An 18,444-nucleotide genomic window follows, 5' to 3' on the forward strand; every position below is an offset into this window, starting at 1 on the left:
TTCAACGTGTGTGCCCTCCCTGGCAGGCAGAGCAGAGCTGGTGCATCCCTATCCTGTGTGTGTGTGTGTGTGTGTGTGTGTGTTCTCCTGCTGAGCTGGACGGGTGGTGCTGGCCATGCCCCTGCTGTGCTTGCTGCTCTGCTTCCTGGTGTGCGTGCATCGGGTGAAGGTGGGTGTGAGCAGAGGTGTGCACTGCTGCTGGCAGCCTCTGGGCTGCTCGTGTCCTGCCCAGGCCGGATGGGGTGTGCCATCCTGGGGCAGGCACTGCTTTACTTCAGGATGTGGGAGAGGCAGCTGGTTGTCCTCAGCACACCGGTGCCCTGGAGGGGACCAGTCCACAGGGCTGTGTGGGCACCTCAGGGGCTGAGAACCAGGGTGGTGTGAGCATCCCTAGAGCTCAGCTGATCCCAGTCAGCCTGTTTGGCACATGTCTGCTGTGCCTGAAGGAGGTGCCCGGGCTGAGCAGGAGCTCCCTGCCCCTGAAAGGCAGTCTGTCCCAGCACCACTGCAGGTACCCAGTTTGCACAAGGAGACAGGCTGCTTGTGTCGCTGGGGATGAGCTAATGTTGGAGGCCAGGGTGCTGCTCCATCCTGCTCCTGGCATGGCCAGACCTGGGCCAGGGAGCATAGGGACTGTCCTCACTCTGTGCTGGGGTCCTGCACTCCCCTTGCCAGGCTGTAGCTTCAGATACCAGCTTCACTGTCACCAGACAATGAGTCCATCCCACACATTACCCCCAGCTGAAGACAATAGGAAGACGCACTCTTCAGTCCGCCTGGGCTCTGGGACAAGCTTGTCACCCTCTGTCAGACCGGGTGGAGGGGAGAGGTGGTTCCCAGGTGTGGATCTGCATTCTGCTGAGGTGAAACTACAGGCAGTTCTGCACACTCCAGCCCCTTACTGGCCGTGGGACAGTACAGGGACAGCATAAGTACAGCCTGGCATCCTCCCTCCTGCACCCACAAGCCACTGGGGTGAGGGGACATATCTCACAATTGCCCCCAAAAAAAGCCTTTGAATGCCCGTGAGAGAAAGGAATAAGGGAGAGCCCTGATGAAGGATTCAAGCTGCTGGGGGAAAAAACAGAGCTTATACGAGTCCTGCAGCTTGGAGCATATCAGCCCCATCCTCCCACGGGGCCTCTAGGGAAGGGGTGAGCGATGGGGCTCCTCTCTTCCCAGCCGGTGGCTCTGGGAAGTGCGTGGGCAGCCTGCCCAGGGGGGACACTGAGCAGCTTTCCAGGGCTGCTGCTTCTGGCCCAGCTATTGCTGGCTTCGGGAGCCCTGAGGCAGGATGTTCTGTTCTCGCGGCAGCGCCTGGCTCAGCCCCCGCCTGCGCTGATCCTCGGAGCTGCTGGAGGAGGGGACCCGCCACTGCCAGCCTTTTCATCTGCCTCCTGCATGAGCACCACCAGTCTTGGGGTGCCTGCCACTACAGATGTGGCCAACAGGGCAGTGGAGGAGCACAGGGGTGGAGTGGGACTTGGGCCAGGTGCCAGCTGAGCTGGTGTCCCCTGGCTCTGAGGCTGCCAGGGACTCACAGCCTTTATCTCGCACTCTGCACCTCCATGACAACACCCTAGCTGCTATAAAGCTGGCATCTGGGCAGCTGTGCTCACCCCTGGTATCCCTCCAAATATGATACAATGCACTGAAGGAGATGCATCAGCAGCTGCATCCGGGCCAGACTGGGTGTGGGTTGGGACATTCTCCCCTGTCTCCATCACCACACCCCTGGGACTGGTCTGCACTGGGGACTCTGTGAGGACCAGCAAGCTTCTCCATGACACTGAAGTTATGGGGTGCCCTGGAGGTGCCAGGCTGGGGTCACCTGTGGTAACAAGCAGGAGGGCACAGTGGCTGGCACCAGCAGGCTCCGTTTCAGGTCAGGATCTGGACCAGATGACCTGATACTGGCTCCTCTTCCCCAGTGCCTGGCATGCCCAGCTGGGTAGGGTGTGTCAGAAGAGACACCTCAGGCTGAGAGGGACATGCCACCCTGGGCTCCCTTTTGGAGCAGTCTGGCTTGATTTTATGCTGCTGTCAGTTCGCTGCCAGGGCTGGGCCAACCTGGGGAGACAGCCTTTGCCACCTGCTCACACCCAGGCTGTAATCCACACGCAGGAGGTAAGCAGCTGGCTGAGCCTCCCTGACCTTCAGGTGGGATTAGTCCCCATGGGAACAGTGGGGAGCAGGCAGGTGAGGCCACAGCTCCCCTGGCAGTTCGTGGGGACTGAGCAAGGCTGGCAGAGCTGGGGACTGAGCACACCCCCATGCTGGGGGCAGCCAGAGTGAGATCAGGAATGGGTGGCACAGGGTGAGCCTGTGTCTCACCTGGGAGTATCCTTTGTCATGGTGGGTTGTTGCAGGTGCATCTCCAGAGCTGTGGGTGCCACAGGGAAGAGTGAGCAGCCATAGTCCCACAAGGAGGGGGGGGCCTGGGGTGGCCACGGTGCCAGTGGGGGCAGCAGGTGGGCAGATCTGGAGAGCAGGTTCCAGTGGGGGTACTGGTGGCTGGCTGAGGCGCTTGTGGAAATCTGAGGCTGGGGTGAGGGCTGCTGCATGGGGGACCATCTCATCCAGCTGTTTGCAAGACCCAGCTGTGAGTGAGAACATGTGGGTACCCCTTGCACTGTGTCCCACTTGCTGTGACCTCCACTGTGTCCCTGCCCTTCCCTAGCTACTGGTGACAGTACCCTGAGACCAGTCAACATCCTGGTCCCCAGTGCACTCCCCTGTCTCTGGGCTCATTCTGCCCTGGGGGCAGCAGAAGCTGCATCTGGTATTCGGGGAGCCCAGCCTTGGGGGAATCCGAGTGCCTGGGATTTCTCCCAGCATGGAACAGCTGGCAGCCCGCGGTGTGCGTGTGCGCCTGCGTGGGAGCTAATCCCAGCAACATCTGCCAGGCTCTCTGTGATCCCAGGAGGTTCTGGCTGCAGGGATGGGGTGGATGGGTGCACAGGGGACACGTGCATGTGGGGCAGCTGGCGTGTGCCAGGGCTCCCTGTGCAAGGCAGTGCCTGTGTGAGGAGGCTTCTGTGGCAGCTGTGTGCCTGTACACACATGGCTCTTGTGGCCAGCAATGCTCCTGGAGGGGACAAGTGGCACTGGGGATCCCAACAACCTTCTTGGCTCTGGGATCCAGGGATCCAGCAGGTGGAAGCAGGGGTTTGGGCTGAGATTAACCAATCCTAGTGTGGCCATGTTCAGAGAATCCCTGAAGTACAGGTGACTGGGGAGAGAAGGAGAGTGTTTGCATGCTCGTCAAGGAGGATGATTTCCCACAGAAATGAGGCTGGGGGAGAAAAGGGAGGAAAAAGGGAGAAGTGAGGCTGTGTGGGGGCAATGGCACATCACCTCTGATCTAATCAGCCAGACCCTGTAAATAAAAGCCACCTGTTTTGGCCCTGACAGCAGGAAGCCATCCCCAGAACAAACAGAGCACCAGGCAACTGGGAGAAAGACAAACAGGGGCCGGCACCAGCTCCATCTGCTCCTGTTTGGCCCAGCCCCCAGACCTCCAGCCCCCTGGGGTGGCAGTCCAGCCCCTAGCAGGGCTGGGGAGAAGGAGAGAGCAGCTAGAGGTGCTTGCAGGGTGTGACCAGAGCTCAGCCTGTGGTAGCAGCCGGGTGGACCGCACACAGATGTGCTGCCTTGGTCAGCTAGCCCAGATATTCATAACATCAACGGATACAACATCAGGATTCCTGGGCAGCACCTGGCTTGTGGTTGCCTTTCAGCCTGCTTGGCTCCCTCAGCTGTGCACTGTCCTGGGACCAGTGCCTGCACAAGGCACGGGGTTACAACCCCATGGTTGGCTTGGTCTGGGCTTGGCATGGAGCACCTGAGTGACCTTGTGCTCCCACCATGGCCCCGGGCTGCTGGCTGCCGTGCTGTGCCCAGTGGCACTGAGAAACATGATCTGTTTTGCTAGTGCAGGGAACAAGCTGAGCCGGGAGCCACGAGGGGCCCTTATTAAATTAGCCTATGCAGGAGGCCCTGGGCAAGTGCTAAGCAGCTCCCACAGCCAGTATTAGCAGCTGCCCTTGAGCAAGTCACTGCCAGCCCCCGCAGCAGCCTCCCTCTGGCCCTGTCCCCAGCTGGGCAGGTGTGGCTGGGGGCTTGCAGGTGACCTAGCCAGGGGAATGCTGGCTGGTGACAGAGACTATCTGGAGATGGCCTGGGCAGGACAGGCTGTAACTGCATTCTGGGACGCAGTACTGGAGGGCTCCTCGTGAGTGACCCCAGTGATCTGCCGTGCCCTGATGTGGCTGTGGCTGCCATGTGGCTGCCCTGAATGTACCAAGCGGGAGGCGAGGCACATCCCAGTGAGTACAACGTGCTGAGGAACAAGGAAGGGGCACAGTGCTCCCCTGCACCATTCCCCTTCCAGTGCTTTCATCCAAAATGTTGCATGGGGATGACTGAAGGGCTTGCATGCTCCTCATGGCACAGCCAGTGCCCCATAGATCCTGCAGCACACCATACAGTGCCCCACACCCTCCACATGCACATCCTATAACAGCTTACAGCATCCTACGTATTCTGTGGTGCCTCACGTACCGGCACTCTGTAACATACCCCACCTGCCCTGCACCTCAGAGTCCCCAGCTGCGCTCATGCCTCAAGCACACAAAGCACTAAGCAGTGCCCCACACCTCTGTTCACACAGCCCAGGCAAGAGGTGGCAGCACCGTGGGTCCCTGCAGTCCACTAGCTCTGCATCTTTCCTCACCTTCACCAAGGTGATGCCTTCCTTAAACTGTCCAGACCTATCTCCCAGCATTTTGAGAGATGTCCCCAGGCCACGAGGCTGCATCGGGGTGCTGTTCCTTCTCCAGGGAGCATGCCTATCCTTCCCTCCACCTTCTGCTTCCCCAGAGAGCTTTCAGAGGGTCTCCCCCTCCCTGCTAGGACCGCTTCAGGCAACGCAAGCTGAGGGTCGCCTCCCCAGCGCCTGTCCCCGGCCGAGGGCCACTAATGTCCCTGAGCTGGAGCCTGCTCCAACCGCTGCCAGGCTGCACCCTCTGCTGGGACCCGCAGGCATCGGCGCGGACTCTCACCGAGCCTCGGAGCCCTCGAGCACTGGGGAGGACACAAAGAGGACCCCCGAGTCCTGCCCCCAGCCTGTCCTTGCTGTCACCCCTCCGTCCCCGATTCTTGTTGATGCCAGACGTACTAACACCACCCCTAGCTGTCCACACTGCATTCCCCATAACCAACAATGTCCGGGTCTCTTGTGATGCTGACCCCATGCCCAGGACCCCCAGAAGGGCTGGAGTTTTCCTGGGAAGGTTTGGGGTGCTAGGTCCAGCCCTTGCCCAGTGGCCAGAGTGGCACTTGCCCAGCTGAAGCTGGGAGTGCCCGGCCTCACCACAGACTACACGGGGATGCTGCAAGTAACACAGCTCAACAGGGCACTCTTCCTCCTTTCCAGCCTGTGTTGGCCTCATCCATCCCAGGTGCCGGTAGGAGACATCGGGGATAGCTGCATGGCACGGTGCAGTTCCGGGCAGGGCTGGTCCTCTTGTCCTGGTGAAAGACACGGATCTGTCCCAAGGCTGGTCCCCTCCCCCTGTGCAGTGTCCCCTGCCCGAGCGGGAGGTGAATGGGAGCACAGGGAGCTCTTTATCAAGCCAGGGGAAGTGCTCAGGGCATTACAAGCATGTAACTGGGGTCTATTAGCGCCCAGTCTGCAGCCAACACGGGAAACCCTGCAGGGCCTGGCTGGAAAAGGCAGCCATGGTGGCAGAGCTCCGTGTGGAGGGGCAGAAGCAGCCCCAGATAAGCCCTGTGTTCCAACAGTGAGGACATCAGTGCCCCTCAGCTCCCAGATGGCAAATCCCCACTTCACCCTGGCACCTCCTTCCCACAAGCCTCAACCCTGGCAAAGGCTGCGGGTGCCCTGGGAAAGGCTGGGTCCCTAATCCCTGGGCCAAGCGGGGACATTGTCCGGGGGCAGAAAGGAAAGCGGCGCGTCAGGCCCTTTGCCCATTGTGCCCTGAGCCCCTGCGCAAACACAGCCCAGCACTTTCATTGTCAGCCTCGCTGGGCGCGGGGGGGCCGCTCTCGCCACACTGCCTAAGTGGAATGGACAGCCGGAGTCTGGGGTGGGTGAGCAGCCCGTCCCCCCCGCCGGCCCCTGCCTGCTGACACAGCTCCCTGACCGCCTGCACCATCGGCACTTCAGCGCCCGCCTATAAAGGGCCACGGGAAAAGCCGGCACCGGCACCGCCACCTTCGCCTCTGTGCCCTGCCCTCCGACCAAGTAAGTACCAGGCTGTGAGCCCCCAAGACCCCAGTGCACAGGCGCTGCCCCGCTTCCTTCACCCCCACACCGAGCCCCCCAGGCACCGCTCACCTGGGGAAGGGCAAGCGGCGGGGTGCTGTGCGGCACAGCGCGGCACCGTGCGGGCAGGAGGGACCCTGGCAGGAGGGATGGAAGAGCCGGGCTGCTCTACCCCAGGGCTACACTGAGCCTGAGTCTGAGCTGGGGTCACCGCCGCCTCCCAGCAGTGGGTACGGCGCCACTGCACCCAGACAACTCCTGCAGCCGTCACAGGGAACTCGGGAGAAGAAAAACTGAGGCAGTCCTGGGTACATCACACGGAGAGATGGGGCGTTGCAAATTCCCCCTGCAACTCGGGGTTCACCGGACAGAGATTCCCCAGCACCGAAGGAAAGGGAATGGGAAATGCCCCCGTGCCAGCCTGGGAGGGCAAGGGGCCGGTGGCATGGGATGTGCCAGGGCAGCACCACCGGCATCCCGGGCTCAGCGGCAGGCGGCAGGGCGGCTGGGGGCTGATGGTGGGCACCGCCCTGGGGTGATACGTGCGGCTCTGCCAGCAGCCGAGAGACCCGTATGACCAGCAGTGAAGCCATGGACACCCTGGGGCAGTACAAGATCACGGTGTGGGAGGAGGAGAACTTCCAGGGCAAGCGCTGCGAATTCCTCATGGAGTGCCCCAGCATCATGGAGCGCGGCTTCCGCAAGATCCGCTCCATCAAGGTGGAGTCTGGCCCGTAAGTGCCCCGCCAGCCCCGCGGCCCCTTGGCACACCCCGCTCCAGCAAAGCCACTGCTCCCAGGGGACTGTTGGGAGCTGCTAGGCAGCCAGAACACCCAGGTTCTTCCTCAGCTATGACACAGCCTCATCACACGACCTCCCTGCTCGCGCTCCTTGTGTTTTCCCATCTGCCGATCAGGCAGTCAGCTTAATAACCAAGCCAAGGTGCAGGTTGGAGGCAATGATGTGGCTCTGGGGAGAGGGGTTCCACTTTCAAAAGGGACATTTGCTGCTAGCCAGGACCCCAGCATCTGTGACAGACCTGTAATCTGCCAGAATGTCTCTGTCCCCTGCCCAGGAAGGAGAATCTGACCCCTGACTGATCCTGGGGACTGTGTCACACATCCCTGAGGGTTTTCCTCCTCTTCCCTCCAGCTGGGTAGGCTTCGAGTACCCTGAGTACCAGGGACAGCAGTTTATCCTGGAGAAGGGTGACTATCCCCGGTGGGAGGCCTGGAGTGGGAACAGTGGCTACCGGACCGAGCACCTCCTCTCCTTCCGGCCTGTCAAATGCGCAGTGAGTTGCTGGGACGCCACAGAGGGAGGGCTCAGGGCAGGCAGAGCCTCCTGCAGGCAGCCCAGCATGGAGGCGGTGTGGGACAGACTGGAGGATGCCTTACACGGGGCATGGGATGGAGGGGTGAGGTGTACACGGAGGCTCGTGTGAAGTGCAGGGGTAGCTGCACCCACCAGCTCCCACTTCCCTGCCAAGACCCTGGGATGCTTTTTAGATCTAAAATTTAGCTTGAATCACAATTCCAGCTCCTTCTGCCTTGTGCTTTGGAGAGCCACCTCCCAGACTGGGGTCCCAAGGTCTTGTCCCCCAGCCCCGACTCCCGGGGATGGGATGAAGAGAGAGGAGCTGGCAGGACCGCAGAGATGCTCGGGATGCAGGGTCCGTCCCCCTCCCGGCCAGGGTACCTGAGGCGTGCCCAGGCAGGCGCGGCTCTATCGCTCCATCTGCAGAGACACTGGTGCTCGCAGCAGCGGCACGTCTGCGCCTCCGAGCGGGGGGTCCCCCCCCAACTTTTAATAATCACCAGGCAGATATGTGCAGGCTTTAATAAAGGGGATGCGATAAGATCACTCCTTACTGGCAGGACTGCTCCTCGGTGCAGATAGATGCATGTGGGGGCTGGGCACGGGGGACAGTGCTGCATCACTCAGTGTCCCAGCCATTAACCCCTCCATGTCCAGCACCCAGAAAGGCCCCACAGAGCTGAGGGGACCTCTCTCAGCAATCTTCTTTGCCCTGAACCCTCCTGCAGACTTGGGGAGCGTGATGATGCTGAGGGCAGCAGTCCGTGTGGATCCAGAGGTTGTAGCCACTAACTCTCACTGACAGTTGTGCATTGGGACCACAGGGAGATGAGAGCAGCATCCTCGGGGCACTTCTGGGGTGTCCCAGTGAGGGGGTGCCAGGTTGAAGGACATCCCCAGGCATTGCACCAAAGCTGGTCACGGTCCCAAAGTGCCTTGGTCACACTGATGCCACATCCCCTATCCCTGGGCAAGCCAACCCATTCCTGCTGACCTCCAGGTCTGTCTCTCTGTAGAACCACAATGACAGCAAAGTCATCCTCTACGAGGCTGAGAACTTCCAGGGTCACAAGTTTGAGCTGAGTGACGACTATCCCTCGCTGCAGGCCATGGGCTGGGGCAACAAGGAGGTGGCATCCATCAAAGTGAACGCCGGAGCGTGAGTGCAGCCAGTGGGGCTGGGACTGGAGGGTGCCAAGAGCAGAGGTTCAGCAAGCACCTCCCTCCTGCATAAACACTGGGATGTGGAAGGGGGACCCCCTCAAAAAATGGATGCCTTCCTGCTACCTTTTCCTTGAAAATACAAGCCACTGGGTATTTTCTGTCCCTCTCCTCCCAGGGCAAGCAGAGGGATGAGATGGGATGGGATGGGATGGGATGGGATGGGATGGGATGGGATGGGATGATTTGGCTTGGGGCTCTGAGCCAAGGGTCTGCCTGCAGGTGGGTGGCATACCAGTACCCAGGATACAGGGGCTACCAGTACGTGCTGGAGCGGGACAGACAGAACGGCGAGTTCAAGAAGTACAATGAATACAGCAGCCAGGCCCACACCAACCAGATCCAATCCATCCGCCGCGTCCAGCACTGAACAGGGGCAGGGCTGTGTGCCCTGCAGCCTCCAGGCTGCTGTGCAATAGACCTCTATCCAGTAGCAAATAAAGGCATTTGTCAAAAAAAAAAGAGTGCTCCTGCCTCTGCTCTGCTCCTCAGGGGGCTGCCATGCTGGGAGGGCCCTCGGTGGGGTGGAAGGTGGGGTTTCCCCTTCCCCAGGCAGTTTTGGGCTCATGGCCAGCTCCACCCTGGGCTGAGCTCTCTGCACCCCACCTCATGTCCTGCACAGTTCTGCTGCTGTGATGCTCTGGCTGGGAAAATGGGAACTTACAGAGCAAAGAAAGGGCTGGAGGTGGGAAGGGGCATCCAAGAAGGTTGTGCCTGGGTTCTCCTCCTGGGATCAATTGATTCTCTGCCAGGGAAATTGATTGCTACAAAGTCTGCAAACTCAAGGTTGCCCTCCTCTGCACCCCTCTGTCAGAGAGAAGGGTGTCCCTGCTTTCTGTGGGCCTGGAAAGGAGGAAGAACATAGGGATCATCTGAAGCAGGATGGGACACTGACAACAAATGGGGCAGCCACAGTTGCGTCAGGTTTGGAGGCACTGGCTCAGAGGGGCTGGGGGGAAGGTGGGTTGTGCAGGGTCAGGGGAAGGAGGTCTGAGGGTAGTGCTCCACAAGTGGTAGGGGGCTTGGCTCGATGCTCGCAGGTGTGTGTGTGTCCTCCCCCAGCCTTGCCACGCCAGCATATCCGTGCCAGTATCCGGCTCCGGGACACCGGGAGCCCCACCCAGCCTCCTCCTCCTCCAGCACCCTTTCCCAGCCTCCTCCTCCTCTTCCATCTGGCTCTGGCACACTGAACCCTCCTGGGGTTCAGGCTATCCATCCCGAGGTGTTCCCTGCATCCAGGACATTACTTCCTCCTCCTCCTCACCTCCTCCTTGTCTTCTATCCTGCTCTGGCACTCCAAAGCCCTCCTGGGGCACAGGCTTTCGGTCCCTAGGTGCTTCCCACACCCAGGACACAGATGCATGCTGGAACAGTTCTGAGTGCCTCAGATGCTCACCCTGCTAAAAGCATGCTTGGCCCTGAGACAGGGAGTGTCCCAGAAGGGTTCCCAGCAGTGTGCAGAGACCCCAGCCCTGGTGTGTGTGTGTGAGCTGCACACGATGAGCACACAAGCGTATCCCTGCACGCCCCCTGTCCCCTCCAGCCCCAGTGGTGCTGTGCAGAAGACTCAGCAGCTGTGTATCCTCATCCCACATGGCATCCTGGCTGCAGGGTCACCCCAGCCCTGCCCTGTCTCCTCCGTTTCCCCACTGGCCCCACCCCAGCACGGCCCCACGGCCTCTCCCCCAGCACAAACACATTCCGGCACACCTGGCCAGGCGCTGCCAGCCCAGGGCCACGTCAGCTCGGCTCCGCTCCACAACACCAGCTCACAGGTGAAGCTTTCCCGGGCACCTGGCTGTGATGGGGGGGGTAGGGGTGCGCTGTGGGGGTCAGTGCAAAGTCTGGGGTCCTTATTGTTCCACCTGGGGTGGGAGGAGAGCTCTGGAGTAGGGGATGGGGGGCAGACTTGCAGCCTCTTGCAGCCAGAGGGACCTGCAGCTGCTTCTAGCTGGGTGTTCCAGATGTCAGGGCTCTGTCCCCAGTAACTCCATAGACCTGAAACCTCATCTCCTAGATTCTCCTAAGACCTACAGCCTAGTCACTTGCTCCCCCATGGACATGGGTCCCTTTTTCCTGGATTTCTCATGTACCCTGCCTTCCTCATCCTCTGGGTCTGCCCCAGCTCCCCCATGAACCTGGGGTCACATCACTCGGGTCCCCAAAGCTCCACATGGACACAGGGCTTGCCACATCTTAGGATCTGATATTCCCTGCCCTTCTGCACACCTCTGACCCCAGATCACTCAAAGACCCAGACCCCTCATGTCCCACTTTTAGCACCCCACCCACCGGCTTTCCCAGGGACCTAGGTGTCTCCATCCCCAGTGCCCTCGAAAGCACCCCCTTCTCCAGCTCCTGCAGCCCTAAACCTATTTCTCAGCCTGATCCCTACTGCAGCCCTCCCCACTCTGGGCTGATGCAATGTCCCTCAGCCCAGACCCCCCTCCATGCCCTCCACTGTGCAGGTTTACTGGAGGAGTATCATGGTCACCCAGGCTGCCAGAAGAGGACGGGGTGGTGGCTCTGGCACGCTCCCCACCTCACCCCGCTGTCTCCGGGGCTTGTTTTCCGTTGCCTGCGGTTTGTTTCAGTGACTCAGGCAGCGAAAGCAAGTCTGGGAGGCTGCGGAGCCACTGCTGGGAGAGCTGCACTTTGCAGGGCTGGGGAGGAGGAGAGGGATGCAGGGAGCAGCCAGGGCTGCTGGGCTGTACAGAGCTGGACACCCCACTGATAGGTTCAGGGGGGCTCAGGGGACAAGTTGGGGGAAGAGAAACTTTTTAAGGGCTGTTACATCCAAACAGGGTTGGTGGGGAATTTCTGGGGGAATACCATGGTCTCTGCTCATGTCTCCCCTTGCCAGCATCTGCTCTGTGCTCATGATGGAGACGGGCAGAAGAGGTGGAGCACGTGGAGCAGAGGTGGAACTCAGTAACCAAGGGACCTCCTGTTTCCTAAACATTTGGACACCCCCTGCCAAGAGGAGACACCAGCTCTGTTGGGCTGTGCCACCCCAACTGAGCATTGCTTCCCTTGGGCTGCAGCTTCCTATGCAGGGCAGGAACATTTTGGCTGCAGTAGAAATAATAACAGTGAGTCTGGCATGGCCATATCCTGATTCCCATTAGGTTCACATCTCACAATGATCACTTTCCAGAAAGGCAGCTAAATCCAGCATAAGAGCTCATCCTTTTTCCAGACATCAGTGAAACACCACAGGAGAAGTTGTGAGCTTGGCTGAACAGCGTTGGACTCATAGAGTATAACTGGTGACAGCTGCTGGCACACTGCCTGGCTGCCTGAAGCCATGGGATCCTGTGGAGGGCCCACTCCTGACCTGGGGGACAGAGACTCGACAGCACGCCAGAAGTGCATATGGCAGCTGGAGCCATGGGTGACAGGGAAGAACCTGGCCGGATGTGTCTTTTTGGAACTGTTACCACTTTTCTTCATTATAAGCCTCTCCACTAAATGTCCTCCTGTCTTCAGAATGTACCCTGCGCTGTCCAGGACAAGCAGATGAAGATGGGGCCGTCCTGGTTTGTGCAGGTGTTGGGGGTAACTCAGCTTCTATGAATCCTAATAAAGATGTGCAACAGGCTGGGATGGGGCTGGATGCTGTGGGATGGTCACAGGCTTAACTGTCCCTGGGGCAGGGACTGTTCAGAAGGGCACAGAGGAGCCAGTGAGGTGGCAGAGCTGTGGTATGACCTGGTACCACCAGCTGCCGGAGATGCACTCACCCACCCCAAAACTCTGGGCACTGCAAAGGAACCACATCACCATCGTCCTGGAGGTGGAGGGACCTGGTGGGGACTCACCTGGCCCACGCCAGGGCTCTGTGAACTCCAGGGAGACCCCAGGAGTGTGTCGATGAGTCTGGAGCTGGGGAAGGGGCAGGCAGGGACCCCCACGGGCAGCAGCAGCAGCACTGTGGCTGGGAGAGGCAGACGCCAGGAGGGCAGTGCCCATGCCCATGCCATCCCGATGCCGATGGCGTGCAGCGAGATGCAGCGGTCCGAGGCCGTGCTGGCCGACCGGCGGCTCAGGAAGAGAGATGCTGGTGGGAGGCCGGGCCCGGGCAGTCTCCAGGCAGTGTCCGAGCCCGCTCCCAGCTGGGATGTCAGCGCCGTGTTTGCGAAGAGTTAAGGAGGCGGAAGAGGCAGGAAGCGGCCCGAACCGCTCTCCATAGAAACCCGCGGCCGTGATTAAAGTCTGATGCGGGCCCGATAGCGGGGGGAGGGAGGGGGGGGCAGCGCCCGCTTTAATTACAGCGGAGGAAATTGCTGGAGCCGGGGCCCCAGCCCCTGCGAGTTGCCTGGAAACTCCCCCCTCCCCCGCCTCCCCCGGCCCCTGCCCGTCCCCTGCCCGTCCCGCTGCCATTTATTCGCCATCAGCTGCTCCCTGATAAAGTGGAATAATAATAATAATAATAGGGGCAGGAATATTAAAACATGCAGCCCGCGGGCCGCCCCCACAGCTGCCATGAGACACGGCACCGGAGCGGTGCCACTGCTGCTCAACATGTACCTGCCAGGTACGGGCGGATCCCTCGGCCGCTGCCCCACCGCAGCGCCCTGCACCGCACAGCAGCCAGCCCCTGCCCGCCCCGTCCCGCTGAGGCCCTGGGGCTCTCCTCTGCCCCATCTCCTTCCAGCGCCCACCCTGTTATCCCCTCTCCCTCTGTCCGTTCTCTCTTCCTGCCTTCCAGCACCACAACCATCCCTTCCCTCTTCCTTTCAGCTGCCCTCACGGCTTTCCACACTCGCACACTCACCTTCCCATCCTTCATCCACCCACTGTCACCCTGTCCTTCCATCTCTTCATCCCTTTTTTCTACCAACCCATCTTTCCACCCACCCACCCACCCTTCCCCTGTGCTTCCATCCATCCTTCCACCCCACCCACTCGTCCCTGCATCCCCCTTTCCATCCCTGCTACCGTCCAACCCCTCCATCTACCCAATGTCCTTTCCATCAGCCTGTTTTCCCGTCCTTTTATCCATTACCTGCCCTTCCATCCATTGATCTCTTGCACTTTCTTTCCTCCATCTACCCACTCACCATCGTCTCTCCTGTCCTTTACCCATTTCCTTCTTTCCTTCTATCCATCTATCCGTTCATCTCTCCTTTCCACAGCAGTCCACTCCCCAAATGCCGACAGATATCCTTGCTTCCACCCGCTGCTCCTGTCACCCATTCTGCCACCCACCCACCTCCTCTCCCTCTCCCCCTGCCCCACAGCTCTCTCCCTCACTCCCTCTCTCCTCCCCTACCCCAGCCCACGGGATCTTCTATTCCTATTTAAAAGCTTCCTCGGCTGGGTCGGAAATCGGATTTCCTTTTTCCTGGACGCGTTTCCTGGCTTCGCCGCAGCGGCGGGGCAGGCAAGGGGGAGCGGCCGGGGGCTGCGGGGCCGCTGCCCGCGGGTGGGCGCTGGGGGGTCGCGGTCCCGCCTGGCTCCAGCCCTCTCTCCACCCCACCCGCGCCCCCTTTTTCCCCCAGATCCAGTCGGGGAAACTTTGTTCAAAGACGGGAAGAGCCAGGCGTGGGGGTCTCTCAGCCCCGGCGTGCAGAAAGGTAAGAGCACCGCTGCCCCTTCCCCGGGACAGGCCCTGCTCCCCTCGGCCGGCACGGAGCGGGGACCCCCGGGGCACTCGCATTCTCTCCCGCCCAGCAGCCACCGGAGACCCTTTCCCGTCCTTTGCCGGGACTGCCCATGCAGGACGCGGCCACCGCTCCCTGCTGCTGCGAGTGCCTCGGGCTGGGAGCATCCTGCCCCAATTGCCGGGGGGACAGCGGCGAACCCCGACGGTCGGAAGCTCCCGTCCCGTGGCATCAGAGGGGAGCGGGGCACTCATCCCCCCGAGCCCCGCAGCGGGGAGAATGCAGGGTCCTAACTCCGGTCTCCCAGGAGCTCCGGGACATCCGACGGGGAGGGAGCTGCCAGCCATCCCGGGAGTGGGGCGGGCTAATCCGGGCTCGGGAGATCCGTTCCTGCGAGTGGAAGAGGAGAGTTGAGGCATCATTCGTGAGGGAGCTGCCAGCGAAGTGCTGGGGCTCGGACAGGGCTGGGAAGTGATGGGTCTCCGGGATCCGCAGCCATCCACCTGGAACAACCCTTGCAGGGGTCACGGGCATCGGCCGGTGCTGGCCAGCGAGCAGCCTGGAGCCTGCTCGGGAGCGCAGCAGCACTGGGCACCGCGGGGCCAGCACTGCAGGGTTTGGGCCGTGTAGCTCGCCCGTTTGCCAGGAGCCAGGGACCAGGGTGCTCTGAGCAGGAAAAAACGGAGCCCCGCTTTAGTGGTGGGACGGGGAGAAAAGACGGAACTGGGGGAATCCTTTTGCCTCTGCACTGCAGACTCTGCCCAGCCATATCCTAAACGCTGTGCTGCAGTGAGAAGGATCTTTTTGGATGCCTGGATGTTTCCTTAGGGAGCTCTAAGGTGCATTATCATGGCACCCTGCGGCAGGCAGGATTGAGCCTCACCACCCCACTCAGATGCACCCCGCAACACCTCCCCGACCTCCTTGCATGGGGTGGAACACCCGCAGGTGGGAGATAGCTGGAGGTCAGCGTGGGGGCTGTGACGATGGAGAGGAGGCAAGGGCTGCAGATGCACCCTAGGGAGGAGAGATCCCCCACCTCGGTCCTAGGATGGGGAATTAGGAAATACAACACCTTGGAAAGACCTGGGCTCAACTGCTTGATGATGACCCAGGATGTCTGGGTTTTGGTGGAATGGGGATGGATGGGGAATGGCTGTTCCCTGCTTCATCTAGAGCAAAATACAGGGAGCACCAGATAAAATATGGGGGTGTAAAACAAGCAGAACAAGTTGGGGGATTTTTTTTTGTGGGAAATGTAGCAGAGCTGTAGGACTTGCTGCTGAGGTCATGGGTGCTAAACCTCTGTATAGGATCCAAGTACCTTTAGTCAAAATAATGGTAGAAGAGCACAGGGATAACTGCAAAGGCACATCCTCTGCTTTGGAATGAGACTGTGCTGCAAGGACTGGCATCAGAAGCAGGGATGTGCAGGGGATGCTGCTCAGAGGAGGCAGAGTGGGGTGTCTAGGTAAGTGCAGGGCTGGTCTGCAGGGTGGCCAGGTCCCAGCAGTAGGACTCCTCCTTACCCCAAGATCCAGATTCCCTCTCCAAGGAGTATGTCCTTGTGCCTCACCCTGGGCATGTCCAGGTGTGTCAGGCTCCAGTGTGTGCACAGCCTGGCACAGGGCCACCACGGGCACCCACCGAGGATACTCCTCAGTGCAAGCTGCAGATGCAATGGCCATGGCTCAGGGAATTTTATTCTGTAAATAAGGAACATCACTGATACCTGATTCAAAACCACAGTAGGTCATACTAAGTCATACTCCCTTCCCTACACCTAGCTGTGTCTCTCTGTGGTGTAGTTCAGATCAGTGTTGCACCCTGACTTGAGATGACCATGGAGACATCTGTGCAGGGCACAGTGTCCCTAGAGCAGGGGCTGTGCTGTGAGACCAGCCCAGCTTCAAGCAGACATGGCAGTGGGGAATATTTGTGTTGGGATAGATCTGGGTTCTGCCAAGATACATCCTTCTTGGGGCTGCCGACAAAAGAGCAAGGCCACGTCCTCCCATGAAAACAAACAAACAGTGTGTGAATATGGGTGGGAGGGATGGGGAGACTCTGGATCCAGACCCACTGCAACCTGTGCTGACCTCTGAGCACTCCTATTCCATCCCAAGGTGCAGGAGCACCTTCTCCTAATATCTGAGGTGTAGGATGGGTTTGGGATGTTGCAAAGGAGACATAAACTAGTTAATATTTTATGTGTCTCTAAAGCAGGGAAGAGGCAATGAGGTGCAGCCAAAACCTGGCTGCGGGAGAGGGCAACATAACAGTGGGCCAAGGGGATTGGGGCACCTCCTGTCCCTTATTCTGTGCCCTGGGAGGGAGCTTTAACCTCTCTGGGGCCCGGCCTTGCAGGCAGCGGGCAGATCCAGCTGTGGCAGTTCTTGCTGGAGCTGCTTTCGGACCGGGCCAACCTGAACTGCATCGCCTGGGAAGGCACAAATGGGGAGTTCAAGCTGATCGACCCTGACGAGGTGGCACGGCGCTGGGGCGAGCGGAAGAGCAAACCCAACATGAATTACGACAAGCTGAGCCGGGCGCTGCGCTACTACTACGACAAGAACATCATGACCAAGGTCCACGGCAAGCGCTACGCCTACAAGTTCGACTTCCACGGGCTGGCACAGGTGTGCCAGCCAACCACCCCCGATCACACTCTCTACAAATTCCAGGGCAACCTGGCACCACTGCCCTTCTCGGGCATCTCCAAACTCAACCTCATGACCTCGGGAGTGACACCAGCTGGCTTCTCCTACTGGCCTGGCTCCAGCCCGTCCCTCTACCCTGGGCACGGGCTCCAGCCCTCAGCCTCGTTCAGTGCCATGGCAGCCTCCCACCTCAACAACATGAACAACCATTACCATTAGAGGCTCAGCTGTGCCAAGTGGATGTGTCATGTCCCTGGCAGCATGGGGCTGTGGATTTGGGAAGCTCAGTGGGGAGGGATGCGGGATGGGATCGTGCCCTACTCTCACTTGTCCCCCTTTTGGTTTGATGTGGTGTGGGGGATGGGGGTGCTTGCAGGATAGCTGGGTTGGTTCTTTGATGTGGGTGGCTGGAGGAGGGAAGCCATCAAAATTTGAGAAAGTATCCATGATCCTGGGAACAGATGTGGCTACCTAAAGTGGGGTGTGAATGGAAGGAAAAACCATGGGCTCCTCTCCTGGCAGGGACATTGCCCCACCTTTTCTTAGCAACATGCTGCCCATGCCATGAGTGTCCTTAGCTCTGCCTCCAGCCGTTGCCTACCCTCCCGATTCCCTGCAGAGAGGAGTCCGGAGCTGGGGCCCCAGGGCAGCTGTGTCCCTGAATGAGGGTCCCACTGAGCAGGGACAAATAAAGGGGACCTTCCTTGGCCACTTGGTCCCCTCACCTTTGTCTCCAAAGGCTTCCTTTTCTCCATCCTTCCTATACCTGCTGCCTGAAGGCAGCTTCCTTCAGACCTCAGAAGATTTGGTCTGGAGAGCAGATGCTTTCTATGGGTTCATTCATGCCCAGGGCAGGGCTCTGGGGTTGGAGGTGCCAGGGACAAGTGTGGGACTCACTGCCAGCCCTCAGGACAAGGCCAGAGCCTGGAGTCAGCATAGTCTGGTGTCCGCAGCTCTGCCCTCTCCACAGTGCCCAAGGATCACACCACAGACAGTCCCTGACACCCTGCACATGAGCCCGTGTCCTGCTCATCACTTCCAAGATTAACATTCCAGTTTTACTCCAGCTTTAGCCCCTCATGTGCAGGGCTGGGTGGGACACCCTCCATAAGTGGGAACATCCCCAGGGACAAGACAGCATGGGTGGTGGAGCAGAAGAAGGGATGACAGCAGGACTGGGAGCCCCAGGCATGAAGGGGCAGCCCTGGGTCTCTTCCCCTGGGTTCAAGGAGCTTCCCCCATCCTCTGGAGCAGGACTTTGGCCCAGTGGATGCACAAGAGCTGGGCACGCTGAGCTCCTCACTGGCTGGGGGGTGGGATTGGTCTTCAATAAAACAGAGAGGTGCTGTGA

The 18,444-nt window shown here is 59.9% G+C and overlaps 2 protein-coding genes and 1 long non-coding RNA gene across 3 annotated transcripts; all 3 read left to right on the forward strand.

Moving 5' to 3' along the window:
* Positions 1-6,074: 6,074 nt before the first annotated feature.
* On the forward strand, positions 6,075-9,289 carry CRYBA2 (crystallin beta A2). Its single transcript, XM_086896682.1, has 5 exons — positions 6,075-6,268; positions 6,847-7,023; positions 7,442-7,583; positions 8,623-8,765; positions 9,050-9,289. Exons 2-5 carry the CDS (start codon positions 6,863-6,865, stop codon positions 9,195-9,197), a joined length of 594 nt encoding a protein of 197 aa, XP_086752808.1. The 5' UTR covers positions 6,075-6,268; positions 6,847-6,862; the 3' UTR covers positions 9,198-9,289.
* A 1,253-nt stretch (positions 9,290-10,542) lies between these two features.
* On the forward strand, positions 10,543-12,428 carry LOC111945606 (uncharacterized). Its single transcript, XR_002871730.2, has 2 exons — positions 10,543-10,602; positions 11,985-12,428. It is a non-coding gene; the product is annotated as an uncharacterized LOC111945606 (long non-coding RNA).
* Positions 12,429-13,209: 781 nt separating this feature from the next.
* FEV (FEV transcription factor, ETS family member) lies at positions 13,210-18,444 on the forward strand. Its single transcript, XM_086897843.1, has 3 exons — positions 13,210-13,364; positions 14,332-14,406; positions 16,801-18,444. Exons 1-3 carry the CDS (start codon positions 13,313-13,315, stop codon positions 17,310-17,312), a joined length of 639 nt encoding a protein of 212 aa, XP_086753969.1. The 5' UTR covers positions 13,210-13,312; the 3' UTR covers positions 17,313-18,444.

Source organism: Cyanistes caeruleus, chromosome 7 (assembly GCF_971803275.1).
Source record: "Cyanistes caeruleus chromosome 7, bCyaCae1.hap1.1, whole genome shotgun sequence".
NCBI classification, from domain to species: Eukaryota; Metazoa; Chordata; class Aves; order Passeriformes; family Paridae; genus Cyanistes; species Cyanistes caeruleus.

Coding starts and splice junctions, on each gene's coding strand:
- CRYBA2 (XM_086896682.1), top strand. CDS start 6,863: ATGACCAGCAGTGAAGCCATGGACACCCTGGGGCAGTACAAGATCACG. Junction 7,024..7,441: donor ATCAAGGTGGAGTCTGGCCC/GTAAGTGCCCCG, acceptor TCTTCCCTCCAG/CTGGGTAGGCTTCGAGTACC. Junction 8,766..9,049: donor ATCAAAGTGAACGCCGGAGC/GTGAGTGCAGCC, acceptor GTCTGCCTGCAG/GTGGGTGGCATACCAGTACC.
- FEV (XM_086897843.1), top strand. CDS start 13,313: ATGAGACACGGCACCGGAGCGGTGCCACTGCTGCTCAACATGTACCTG. Junction 13,365..14,331: donor GCTCAACATGTACCTGCCAG/GTACGGGCGGAT, acceptor TTTTTCCCCCAG/ATCCAGTCGGGGAAACTTTG. Junction 14,407..16,800: donor CAGCCCCGGCGTGCAGAAAG/GTAAGAGCACCG, acceptor CCGGCCTTGCAG/GCAGCGGGCAGATCCAGCTG.